The following is a 13,884-nucleotide window of genomic DNA, read 5'->3' on the forward strand; positions in this document are numbered from 1 at the left end:
CGGTAAATGAAAATGTTGTTTCTACCTCCAGTTGGCTACATCCTGGGACTGGGAGATCGTCACTGCGCCAACATTCTGGTCGACAAACACTCTGCCGAGCTGATCCACATTGATCTGGGTGAGTTGGCCATTTGGAATTGCAGTGGATCAATGGGTTGCTGTGTGTTGGTTGCTTTGTTTGTTGCCTGGTCACGTGTTTGTAACTACAGTGAAACCAGCTTCTGTGGATGGAATTAGCTGGTGCAGCGAAGAGAAAGTGAGATGAAGTTGATCATTTGTTCACTCTTGTGGAGGTCATTATCTTGTGCTATCTCATGACTTCTTGACAATAGTTATAATTGAAGGGCCTTCCTCGAAAGGCATTTGCCACCTCATTGTTGAGTTGCATCAAACTGTAGCAGTGCTTTTATTCATCACCTTTGAAGTATTTAAGTGTGTGTGTGTGTGTGTGTGTGTGTGTGTGTGTGTGTGTGTGTGTGTGTGTGCGCGCGTGCGTGCGCGTGCGTGCGTGCGTGTGCGCACATGCATGCGTGCGTGTGTGTGCGTGCGCGTGCGCACATTTACCTCATTTCAAAATAAGAGGAACTCGCTGGTCCCAAGTGAAGGTCTGTTAAAAGTTTTTTTGTTTTGTTTTTCGGATTACCGTGAGTGTAAATAAGTAATGAACACATCAAATTAAAAAACGCTGTCTGCCACTTATGCGAATTACTACGGGTTGTCTCTCGGCGCTGTCTCTGCGTCTCTTCAGGTGTGGCCTTCGAGCAAGGCCGCATACTCACCACACCCGAGACCGTGCCATTCCGCCTGACAAGGGACATCGTGGATGGCATGGGCATATGCGGCGTGGAAGGAACTTTCCGAAGGTGCGTCCACTCGGAGCCAGATAATTCTCGTTTCAGAGGCACGACGAAGGCCTCGCCCATTGACCTCCATTGACCTGTAGTGTATCTAGACTGCCAGAACCAAGACCGTCATAAAGCTTTTGGGCAGACAAGGGCAGAGGAATGAAGGGCGTGTTAGGATATGCATACAAAAGAAGACAACACTCTCTGAAACCAACAAGACCATTGGGGAGTGCTACCGTATTTTTACCGCAGTCAAAGCTCGTTAATTCGAACTTAAGGGACCGGGATGAATGTTCGAATTATTCGAAGCTCTAATTATCATATGACCTAGAAAAAAACAACTGACAAGAACCGCTTGCATCGTTGCAAATTTATTTGGTAAAAGACGGGGCGGTGGTCGCCTGCTTTTGAGATGAGACGCGTGCAACAATGACTATTTTTCGCATAGCTGTCAGTGCTCTGTTACATGCACACTGTCGGAAGCGTCGAAGCGAATTGCTTTGAAATCGTAAGGGCCTTCACAGCGTCCTTCACGGTGCAAAGCAATAGCAGTGGAGCCTCCTCACAAGCGGCTGCATCCCCTGTGGGGAGGCTTCACCGCGCATGGCGAGTGCACAGTTTAAGCGCAATGGAAGAATGCCAGAACCACGCGGATGAAAGCGAAGGCAGCTTAGGTGCGGTGACAGTTCTTTGGAGCAGCGAGGCAAAGTGTCCCTGCCCCTAGTTCTCCTAGCAGAAACTGGTTTGCGGACTGCCAAATTGCTCGCCAGCAGTGGAGAAGGGACGGTGCACTGCATTGCAGCAGGGGATTCTGGTTTCAATGTCGCATGCTCTCAGCACTTTGACAAGCTGGTGTCTAGTGGAGGTGCTGGCATGAAGCACCTCCCTCCCCTAGCAGCATCAGTGCGTGTCAGTCAACGCGACCACTCGTGCTCCGTGCCCACGATTAATTGGACGTGCCTTTTCTTTGCGTGGTGGTGTGCTGTGTTCAGGGGGACAGATTACTAAAGCAGCTCTGATCAAGCAATCACTAAGTTCTTCCAATAAAGGTAGCACATTCCCACAGCTATATTTTTGCCTGCATCCCATTCTTTTTGCTTTGTTCATGTAATTCAAAGATCCGCTTAATTCAAATATTTTATAGGGTCTTAGTTACTTCTTATTAACCCGTTCTGGCACGATTTTTTGTTTTATTGAAATCAGTTATTCTTATCAACTAAGTATATTCAGGCCTCAAGAAAGGGAATTTGCTAGTTTTTGAGTGTGAAAGACCAGCAGGTAGGTTTTTACAACGATGTGGAGAATCCCGTACAAAGTGTCAGATTTGTTGGAAATGGTAGCATCGAAATGTTCTCGTGTGTCAGGTAAGCACCTTAGGGATCGTGGAATCACTTTGTGTTTCAAAGATGCACATTACGCTCGAAATTGAGCAAAAACAATCGATGTTTTCACTCGCGGCAAAATCTGCCTGCACAAAAACGGCGGACAAAGTGCTACCTAGCCCTCTCTTATGTGAAATATTATTTACTGCATTCGCTACACAATACAAAAAACAACTTATTTGCAAAGTGCTACCTAGCCCTCTCTTATGTGAAATATTATTTACTGCATTCGCCTCACAATACAAAAAACAACTTATTTGCAATAAGAAGGGTGCTCAATAGGGGATATTCGAAATTCCGCAAGTGCGCTTTCCCGCATAACAATGTTGCCCAAAACAAGATGGCTGACCATGCATCTCCAGCTGAAACAAAGCAAGAAAGACTAGTTTTTTCTTTGATGCTTCCAAAATGCGTTTCTTACATTCTATCCACACCTTTAGCACCTGTCCTGTAGCCCACGTAGTTTCTTTATAGCGAAGTCGGCCATCTTGTTTGTGGCAACATAGTTATGTGGGAAAGTGCACTTGCGAAATTTTTAATATTCCCTATTTGTCTGAAATAATGAGATCACTGTTAAGTGCTCTAGTTTATTAGAAAAAGCTGTAAGTTTGCCAGTTACGCAATTGTGTACAAAGCGCCTGAAAGGGTTAATTAGGTTTTACTGTATATCTTAGTGAACCCATCAGTGGTCAGCTAATTTGAGATTGGTGGAAGAGACCTTTTACCTGCGGTGGGCAATACTAGGCTGTTGAGAGCAGTGATGGAAGCCCTGTGTTCTTCTCTAAACACAGATGGGTGTTGAGGGTCCCCCTCCTGCTCTGCCTCAGGTAGCTCGGGTGTACGTTCATGCAGATGCTGTGAGCGCACCATGGAGGTGATGCGCGCCTCCCGGGAGCTGCTGGTGACGGTGGTCGAGGTGCTGCTGCACGACCCCCTCTCCTCGTGGACACTGAGCCCCAAGCGGGTGGCCGCCCTGCAGAGAGACGCCGCCCAACGCCCCACACCCGAGGGCGGTGCCGCCGGTGCCGAGACCCACCAGCATGACCAACGTGAGTGTCCACACCTCCTGCAACTCGGGAGTTCTTTAAGGGGGGATGTGGGGATCAGATGCAAAAATCGCGAAAGAAGTCGATTTTTTAAAAGTACACTTTTCGGCATCTCCAACGCTGTTTCTGTGTTGTGCTGAAATATTTCACCGAAAAATAAACTTTAAGTGCTCCAAATAAATATATTTGTCGGCATCTACTCATAGACAATGTGTGCTAGCTTATAACTTTCAGGCTTGTTTTCTTGAAGGTTTGTTTTGAGCTTAATACCTTGTTCGTGGAAAGCGTAGCACAGCAATGGGTGCATGGATTTTTACCCCATTTGCTTTGTAGTGATCATTGAAATGTGGTCTGCGTTGAGACAATCTCAGATTTACCATTTAGGCTCACATGTTTTTATTACATGGTAATTAGAGCATGATACATTCTAAACATAAAGAGCAGGTGCATTTGTGTCCTTTAAAAAAAAGAGCAGAGAAATTCTTTTAAAAAAATTAAGAGAGTCCTGATTTACACCACACTTCTTAGTAAATATTTAAAGCATTTACAGACCTGTAGCCTGTTTTTTTGTCATGCTAGACTTTCCACAAGCAAGCAACATGGGGACAACATATAAACAATGATAAAAGAAAACCTACTGAAGCTGTCATCGTGAAACTTTGTATCTTATTGTTTGATGCTGTTTTAAACCAGTCTGCCAAATTTGCCTTCGATCCCCACATCCCCCCTTATGGGGGACACTGTGTAGGTTTTAGAAATCAACGAGCTTAAGAGGGTCGAATGCGTGAAACTTGCAGGCAAAGCATGCAAAGTTTTTTACACATGAAATGCTTTTAGCTCTCGTTGTCGGCAGTGTGGTGACGTCACGCCGAGACCAAGAGCCAAGATCCGGGCACTGAATTCCACTCATCCGGGCACTGAAACGAGAGCATCCGGGCACCATACGAGATTTAACGAGACTCTCTAAGAGAGAGGGCCGCTTAGAGCAAGAGGGGAGCTCCACGGCGAGAAGGGCTTTCGGCGGAAAAACTGCTTTCGCGCCGTCCCCAAGGATGGCGCTGCGGTCCCACACTCACACATGTAAAATACCGGCCGCTGGGCCTTCAGCTCATGACGGCTCCCCTTTTGGCGTGCAGATGTGTACACGCTCGCGGAGTATTCGAATGCGCTGCATATCTTCTCAGGCCTGCGTCTCGTCGTGTCCGCATACGCTTCTGCATCGTCTTGCATTTCAATGCCGCCACCGTCACAGCTGCTTAAGCCGAGCAGTGGAGCCTGACAGAAACCGGATACAGCTGACGAGGCAGGGCGGAAGAGATTCCCCAGACACTCACAGGAAACGATTGTGTCCACATGGACCAGTGCACAGTATGTGTGGTGTAGTGTGGTATGTTGAACGCTAGACCTATTTTAAGATTTTGACTAGTACCATCTACAACCAATGTGCTATGCCCGTAAACATTTCATGCTTACTCTACTCTCGGTTACGGGAGAGGCAGTTTTTTTGGCTAGCACTTCAAATAGTGAAGTAATCGCCGATTAAAATCCGGACGCCCTTCAAGCTTCTCAACAGCGCACAACGCCAAGTGGGGGCACATGATGACGTCATCGAAGGTATCGGTACATTTCCAATGCACAAGCGCCTGCTTTGAAGGGAAGAAAACAACGCTACCGAAGGCAAATCCTGCCGAGAGTTGTTTACCTTCCATGACGTCACGCTGAACTTCTCTGCACTCCTCCGGTGCATTGAGGAGAAGCACAAAATTCAATTGTCGATTACGTCACTATTTTAAATGCTAGTGCAAAAACACTTGGCATGCTTTACCTACAGCCTATACAGATTGGAATCCATGAATATCGTGAAATTCTCAAAAAAGTGGTGCTGTTGCCCACTGGGACACTGAGGCTAAATTGAAGTTTGCCTGCATTGATGGATAACCGCGTTGTAATGACAGCGAGGCTACCTGCACTGATAACGAGTTTTTTATAAGCCAGAAAAAGCGTAAAGAAAATGAAATGCTTCTGGACGGTTTCATTAGCAAGCAGTGCACCTTGGTTGCAGATCTCGGAAGCCACAGGCCACACTACCCTTCGCTTTTGACTGGCAGTCACAGAGTTGTTTTCATTCTTGATGTCACAAGTTGTTTGAATCAGTGGCAGGAAAAAAAAAAGTTTTGTATTTTCAGTCTAAGTTGTTTTGCATTAAATGTGTGTTTTGCTGCCGAGTGAATGTCAACAGAGCCAACAAGAGCCAAACATTTGAATGTCACTAAGAACGAAAGTTGTATGTAGTTGTCCGCTATGGAAAGAAAAATGATGGGTGTAACGTTAAGAGATCGGAAGAGGGCGGAGTGGGTGAAAGAACGAACGCGGGTTAATGGCATCCTGGTCGGAACTGGGCAGGGCATGTAATGCGAAGGCAAGATAACTGCTGGTCCTCGAGGGTAACGGAGTGGATTCCAAGAGAAGGCAAGCGGAGCAGGGGGCGGCAGAAAGTTAGGTGGGCGGATGAGATTAAAAAATTTGCAGGAATACGGTGGCTGCAACTGGCGAAGGACGAGGTTAATTGGAGAGACATGGAAGAGGCCTTTGCCCTGCAGTGGGCGTAGTCTGGCTGATGGTGTTGATGATGGCGATGTCCGCAATGTGTCTTTGAGGGGAACCAATGATGTGCATCAGTTCGTTCATGGCAAGTCATGCCGCAAACTAATGCACGCGCTGCACGAAGCAGGAACAGTTAGTCTGCATGGGCAACGATGCTCACGAAGACACTTGACCCAAGTGGTACACATGTGTCCCACTGCCCTGCCAAGGTTTAAGGGGGGAGCCTGGTCTTGAAAAGACAATTTTATTAATCTAGTCATAGTTATGAAATTTTCAGGGCACATGTATTTTTGTGCGCTGATTCTAGATGTGTCATTTCATATCATGTAAAACAATTCCCTGAGCACTTATGCAATTTTTATGCAAAGTATTTTGCAAAGAATTTTGAAGAAAATTTGCTGCGGGAGACTCGCTGAAATGTATGCCAGTGGGTTCTCTTGACACCAAGGAATGCAATAAGGGTAAAATTATCATCCTGGCTCTCATATAACTTGAGTTATCGGGTACTGAAGGTGCCACTTCACAAACAGGAATACACACTTTGCTTCTCATTTCTGAAGCGACAACTTCAAAACCCTATAACTTAAGTTCTATGATAGGCAGGAAGACAATTTTACTCTTATTGCATTCCTTGATGTAAAGAGTACCCAGTGGCTTGCGTTTCAGCAAGTGTCCCGCACGAAATTTTTTTCAACGCTCTTCACAAAATACATGCATAAAAATTACATAAGTGCTGAAGGGATTGTTTTACATGAAATTACATATTTAGAGTCTGCACACAAAAATACATATTCCCTGAAGATTTCTTAGCTGTGACTTCATTGATAATTTTTTTTTTTCAAGACCAGGCTCCCCCCTTAAGAGTCATCTCATTGTCTTCTTCAGAAGATTTTACTCCCAAGATGCACGCCATGCCTTCTTTGTGCCCGCCAATTCAAGCAGTTCATGTACAGGGATTGTTCGTGCATCCAGTGTCACCCCCTCCCGTGCCACTTTTCTTCCGCGTGCAGGAAACCGGCTGGCGAGGCGCATGCTCCTGCGGCTGGAGCAGAAGCTCCGTGGCGTAGAGGAAGGGGCCCCGTTGAGCGTGGCAGGCCAGGTGAACCTGCTCATCCAGCAGGCCGTTGACCCCCAGAACCTGAGCCGCCTGTTCCCCGGCTGGCAGCCCTACGTCTGACCTCCACTTCCGTTCAGGTAACTATACTGCCGCTGCTACTGCTGCTCGACAGACTGCTGTAGTGCTGTGCTCTTATCCTGCAAATGGTTCACCTCATAAGTAGTGCAATTCCTAATGATTCATGCTGATTTCTCTCTTTCTTTTAATTTCTCTTCCCCAAGCTCTGCACAGAGGATAGCCCCGTGCTCCTTTGTTGGGCATAGGCGCTTTCGTAGTGGCGTGTTTACTGTGCTTGACTGTGACTGCGTCCTTGAATGTGTGACTGTGACTGCGTCCTTGACCGTGTGACTGCGACTGTGTCCTTGACTGTGTGACTCCGACTGTGTCCTTGACTGTGTGACTGCGACTGTGTCCTTGACTGTATGACTGCGACTGTGTCCTTGACTGTGTGACTGTGACTGGGTCCTTGACTGTGTGACTGCGACTGCGTCCTTGACTGTGCGACTGCAACTGTGTCCTTGACTGTGCGACTGTGTCCTTGACTGTGTGACTGTGACTTTGGTTTTGTCTTGTTTTGTTTTGATTATTTTTTTATTTTTGTGATTTTCTTTGTGGCCAGCACTCGGTGCTTTGTTTAGACTGTGCCTGTGCCCATGACTTTGCAGCGAGTTCGTTTTTTTTTCTTTTTTATTATTATTATTTATTCCGCGGACCAAACACAGTGCTTTGGCTGTCTGCCTGTGACTAACTTTTACTGTGATGAGCCTTTTGTTTTCTCTTCTTTTAGTTTTTTTTCTTACTGCTCTGTTTTTCACTTTAAATTTTTTTCTTCTTCTTTGGAACATTTGCTTCTTTTTCATTTATCTTGAAATGGCGTTAAGCCTGGCAAAGCTTTGCTGGTCCGGGCACCCGTTCTCTTTCTTTTATGTTTTTATTTTACTTTTTCTCAGAGAACCAATAAAATGGTAAAAGGGTAGAAGCAGTATGACAGGGTACACGCAAGACTGCATCCGATGTGTGAGCAGCCATAAGTCTATTCAGAAGGGCTACCGAGTGCTGCGGATATTGTTACGAGGAAATGTTTACAGAGGGATGCAATCGGGTAGTCTAAAGCCCATGGCCATGTGGAATCTCACTCTTCACTCATCCACACCACTGGCCCGTTCTCGTGGGAGTTAGTGTAACACTTACAGGGCTTGATGTCACAAAGTTGGCGTGCAGCGAAGAGAAACATAAGGCCATGCAATAGTGGCGGACGTTCCATGAGTTAAACACGTAAAACCTGGATGCAATGAACACGCATATTGCGAATTATTGGCTGTATTGAATTGTTCCTAAATATTTTTAACAAGCATGCACGATTCTTCCTTTATATATCAAATGCGGTTTGCCATAAAAACATATATCAAACTGTCGGGCGTCAAGCTGTGCGGTGCCCCGCTTGTATGACAGACGGCAGACTTTGCCTCACTACACGAGTGACTGGTGGTGGTGCGGCAGCGTTTGCTCCACTATTCGCGCTGTGTCTCACACCTGCTAACAGTACCACGGACGATATAGCATTGGTCAAATGTTTAGGGGAACCCCCAAGGCGGAGTAGATTTGCAATAAAGGAGCAATTACTCATTGACATCCACCCAATGAAAGCTATACAGCTTTCTAGCTTTCCTTTGTAGCCGTTTGCGCTTGGGTGGATGTGAGTGAGTAATTACCCCTTTATTAGAAGATATAGCTGCGTGAACACTGAACAGTTCGTAGCCAGGTAGTCAGCACCCGTTTGTACCTCTTACTCCAGTCAATAGCGCCCCGTAACCAGCGGCATGGTCAGTTGTAACCTTCCAGTAGGCATCCTCTGCTCTCTGTGAGCTGTCATGGAGGTGATGAAAACAGTGATAGCCTTAGTTCTGTAATCTCATGTTTCACGCTAAACCACTGTAACGTGGGGAAGCCACCCTAGCTGACGTTTGACCTGCCACCACCCCGTGCTCGCACTACCACGTGGGGAAGCCAACCTAACTGGCATTTGTCACTCTGTTTTTTGTGGCCTCCACGAGCGGCTTTGAAACGGCTCTAAAGCTTCGGAAAAGGCCTCTCCCAGTTGCCGTTCTTTCACCAACTAAATTTCGTTTGTCCTGCGCAATTTTTTGGCAAAATTTATATTGCTAACTTATGTTACAATTGTGTTATTTTGCTGCAAAACTAGCTGCCAATTTCTTGCTGTCTGAAAAGTGGCGCATAAAGCCTAGGTCACAGCGTCTTGCTATTTTCTTTTGTTTTCTTAGCAGTCACTCACCATTTGTACATCATCTTCAAACTCACCTTGTATCACAGAAATATTGTACGCTCCTATACGTCTTGCAGGAATAGCCCCGTCCATTCAGTCGCCACCGCCAGGTGTTCATGCGCCGTTATCCAGACTGCCATTTCAGCGCACACTGTTTCCCCCTGGTGTGATGTGCCGGGACACGTGCCTAGTCGAAGCTCAAGTTTTGCAGTCGAGGGTGGGCCTTCGGTCACAGCTCCACCCCCCTTCGCATTTTGTCACAGAACTGGCTGTTGCACGGGTCCCAGTCCTGATTGTTTGTGACAGCATTTGTCTGTGATGTTTAAACTTTTCCAGCTTTGCATTCCTTTATAGCCACAGTAGCTAAAAAGCATTTATGTTGCATGCAATGCTGGCATCTTTGCATTACGCAGTCTTATGAACTTGCGTGCTGTGGTTTCTGACTGTGGTAGAGAACAAATGTGGTCAGAGTGTCGTTACTGGAAATGCTGGTTGACTCTGAGTATAGTTAGGATGAATGTAGAATGGCTAATTACTCTGTAATTACCGGTGCGTGTAGGATATTAGTTAGTCTTTGACTGTTAAGGATAGTATAGTGACCTACAGGGCTTTCAGCTTTCATGAGTCACAGTGCGTCATGCAAGGCTTGCCACATATCTGTGAGGACCAAACCCATGCGGGGTCCTTCTTGGGCTTCTTATGCCTAAGAATGTTGAGCGTCGTGTTTTTGTTGCATAAAAAAGAAAAACTTTTTTGCTCACTTTTTCTTCCTTTGTCAGTCAACTGATGTTGCTAACCAAATACCTAGACCACTTTTGATGTCATGCATAATAACACAGTGTGCATAATGTGTAGAAGACCGCCGAGTAGGCGGTGTTGTGTGTTGACCATGCAACTTATGTGTTCACATTGATGTTGCCATGTGTGAAATGTGCACCGTACTGTCTTCATTACGAGTCTCATGTTTGTTTGCATTTACTAATACCAGCAGAATTTTCAGTTTTTTTATTACTACTTTGTATTTAGAGTTTTGTGTTTACTAACTTCTCGCTGTTGAAAGGTCGGACAGGCTTGCAGTTTGTTTCTTGCAGTTAAGGCCACAACTTTGTTTCTGCACATTGCAGTTGTGCTATACATTCTTGTTGTTCATCTATACAGTTAAACCTGGATGTGATGAAATTGAGGAACATCCAAACTTTTTTCATTACATGCAGTTTATGCATGAAAACTCTACAGGACGGTGCAGAACCAAAACCTAAATAAAAAAATATAGGTGAAATTGTCGTGCAAGCGTTCACATTCAACCCCTGTAGCGCAAGTTTGTAAACAGAAAACATTTCACTGTCACGTTGACAATACGCATGAGGCAGGGCAGCCAGAGGTTCCCGCCTGTACCACACTATTCATCCCCCCCCACCCCCCAGTGGGCTGTAAAACTCCTTTGGACGTCCTCCGGATGTCCATGGAACATCCTCTGGATGTTGAATAGAGTTTCAGTGTTCACTGAGCCATGTCTTATAGCTACTTGCTGTTGTTTTACACTGCTTTATTTGAACACACCACCTAATGTGGCACTGCACTTGCCATGAAGAGATGAAGAGGCATTGATCGCGCTCAGCCCTGATGCGTCGTGTCAACTGCATTCGCTCGTTGCAGTCATGGCAGTTCTTGTTTTGTCACCATGAAACTTTCCCATGTTTCGGCCAAATTTCAAGTTACGCAGCACTAGCTAATAGATAGTCGGCGTCGCAAGTTTGTTATATCAAGTTCGAGTGCCACAGTATCTTCGTTACATCCAGGTTTAACTGTTGTCATACTAATAACGTGCGACGGGTTAGGAAGGCAGCAGAGTGACCTTACCCATTCCAAATGGTTTGCACTATTGCCTCAGTTCGTTTTCACAATAAAGTTTAGTACAAGTTGCTCGTTGCTATATGAGGTTTAACCTCACTTTACACTGGCCTTTTTATGACCTCACAGTAACGTTGCATTTATGTTGTTTTTTAGAGGCTTGTTCTTTTAAAGCCATTTTCTGCACTGAAGTGTGCGTTTACCCTGTAGTATTATTTTTTGCTTGTCGTTTGCTTACAGAGATCACCTGTTCTTTGTGCAAGCATTATGACGCTGATTTATTTCTCTCAGGATTTTTTTTTTTTCATTCAAAAGGCATACTGTATACCTACCTCAGGTTCATTCTTTTTTCGTGAATATTGCTTTCATTTTTTTGGTTACCTCGCATAAAACTAAACCAACATGACCGTTTTCCTGATGCAGTGTCGTGGTTTTATCAGGGTGTGTTTTTTTTTTTTGCATTGGCATGACACTGCCTACATATGCCTACATTTTTAGGGGTTTTCTAAGACTCCGTAACCTCTGAAGCTACCTCTAATGTTCAGTCAAATATGAAAGGAGTACTTTGTTTCCCTCCATTCTAAACAGTTTTGCGACTGGCAAATGAGCCTCATCGTACTTTTCCAGGTTTGATGAGACAGCTAAACGAATTCTGGTTCTTTAGGAGGAACTGTTTGTCCTCTTTCATACTGGGCCAGACTGTATATCTTTTTTCATGCCAAAAAAAATGCTTTGGGCACGGCGCCTGTCTATTTCTACCAAATTCTTTGAAATCATCCCTGTTAGAAACATTTCTCACACATTTGACACATTTCCACTATCTACAACTCCATAAACAAAACCGGGACATCAGATCCTGGCTGCAACATTGAATACTTTTATACAATATAAGACCTTCTGACTGTTAAGGATATCGACTCCTTACTGCAGACAGTGTTATCCATCTACCTAGGAGTCGTTTCTTTTTGTATTTTTGATGTTTTTAAATCCTTATCACACACAGTTCAGGCACTGTGTGTCCATACTGTGGATATTGTTGTCTTCTACACAGTTTGTACTGTAGTTGAACTGCACAGAGCTTTCACACACTTGCAAAAAAAGGATAGTGAGCTGCATATCAAGCTATGAAGGGGCAAACTTAGATTGTAATGCGCGAAGCTCACTAAAGGGCAAATCAGTTTGTTGTGCCAAAACTTGCGACAACCTAAACATGCAATTGTAGTTTTGCATAAGCATCTAATAAACGGTCTTTAGAGCTCACAATTGGTGGCTTGTGGTGTAGCAGTTTATGCTCCTCTGTTGTGGTTTAGTATCCTCTGTTTCACCGTTTTTGTGTGCTTTCTGCGATGTTAACTGTTTGCAGCTTTGATTTTGTTGTGTGCATTACATAGATCAGCCTGCTGGAGACCAGCAGGTTGTCTGAACAAAAACTTGAATAAAGTCTTTATCGTCCACAAGTTTGCTGAAGATCGTGCTCTTCCAAAGCTGAACGTGTTTCGTGCCGACCCAGAAAATGAAAATGTTCTGCTGCCTCGAATTCTTGTGCTGTGTTGCAGCAAATGAAGTTGGAGCAGGTGAAGGGAAGCCTCATTATTTCAAACTTTAAGGAACAAAAAAAAAAAAACAAACGCCCGAATGACCTTCAAATCAAAGAATCGAATGGCCTCCAGAGAAGTTTGAAAAATAATTCAGGTCGTAATAAATTTAATCGCTGAAAAACTCATCAGTGATCTTCCATCTTTATAATATTATATATATAGAGCCTTGTTGCAGGGAAGGAATGTGATAGCGTCAAGTGCATGACGCGTCACTTTGCCATGACGCGCACTGATAGCAGCAGCGGATAAGCAACCGCTGCGTATAAAAGAAGCGTCAGACAAATAAACGCTGATTCTTTGTCCTGCACCGGTCTTCGCTGGTTCTCTGCTGCGGCCGCTCGGCTGCCGCACGCTACTACATTACACTAGTGACTATACATATATATATACATATGTTATATAGCCTTGCTGCGTCACTAGTCACTTAGGGGTCCTATACTCCATTTCATGCATAGCAGCCAACACCGCCAAAGCTAGCGCACCTGTTGCGCAAGCTAAGTCCACACCCGAAAAGTAATTCGCCATGCAATGAAAATGAACGCAGGCATATTTTTCGTTTCAACAAATGACGAGCACCATGACGCAACCTCCTGCACTTTGTTCAACGCGACAAGGGAAGAACGTCCTCTGGCTCTTGCTCTCCTAGACATTGTGCAGGCATACGACTGGAACACGCAGGACTGTAGGCTGTTCTCCGAGCCCTGAGCATGCCAGAGGAGCTCCTGTGGCTGCTGCAGGCCCTGTATGCAGACACACAGGCCATCGTCCATTGGAGAAGTGCGCTAAGGCTGTCCGATGTCCCGTGCGGGATCGAACAGTGGCTTAGAGAAAGCAGGCTGGGTTTTGATCTCGGTTTCATGGAGGGGGACATCAGCGTAACATGTCTGCCACTGCCAGCGCTCTTCTATGCAGACGACACTGTCCTGCTGGTGTAAGGCCCAGCGGAACTCACCTTTGCCAGACCTATGTGCAGAAGAGGGAACTGCTGTGGGGTTGGGTTTCAGTGCCAAGAAATCGGTGGCCCTTCTTTTTCTTTCTTTCTTTATTCAATACTGCAAACCTTATACAGGTCCAAGCAGGGTGGGTAAAATGGCAAACAAAGCAATAATAACAAAGTTAGTAATCATACAAGCGAGGGGGTGACTCAGAACTAGTCT

General features: G+C 45.3%; 1 protein-coding gene across 1 annotated transcript in view; it reads left to right on the forward strand.

Moving 5' to 3' along the window:
- Positions 1-12,596, forward strand: part of tefu (Serine/threonine-protein kinase tefu) — a 155,896-nt gene extending 143,300 nt beyond the window's left edge. The window contains exons 58-62 of the mRNA XM_089570615.1: positions 32-118; positions 749-863; positions 3,080-3,276; positions 6,888-7,071; positions 9,356-12,596. Of these exons, the coding sequence (XP_089426741.1) occupies positions 32-118; positions 749-863; positions 3,080-3,276; positions 6,888-7,054 (566 nt within the window). The 3' untranslated portion in view covers positions 7,055-7,071; positions 9,356-12,596. The remainder of the gene's footprint in view (positions 1-31; positions 119-748; positions 864-3,079; positions 3,277-6,887; positions 7,072-9,355) is intronic.
- The last annotated feature ends 1,288 nt before the right edge of the window (positions 12,597-13,884 follow it).

The sequence above is a fragment of the Amblyomma mixtum genome, chromosome 1 (genome assembly GCF_055824585.1).
Source record: "Amblyomma mixtum isolate Tamu chromosome 1, ASM5582458v1, whole genome shotgun sequence".
Taxonomy (NCBI): domain Eukaryota; kingdom Metazoa; phylum Arthropoda; class Arachnida; order Ixodida; family Ixodidae; genus Amblyomma; species Amblyomma mixtum.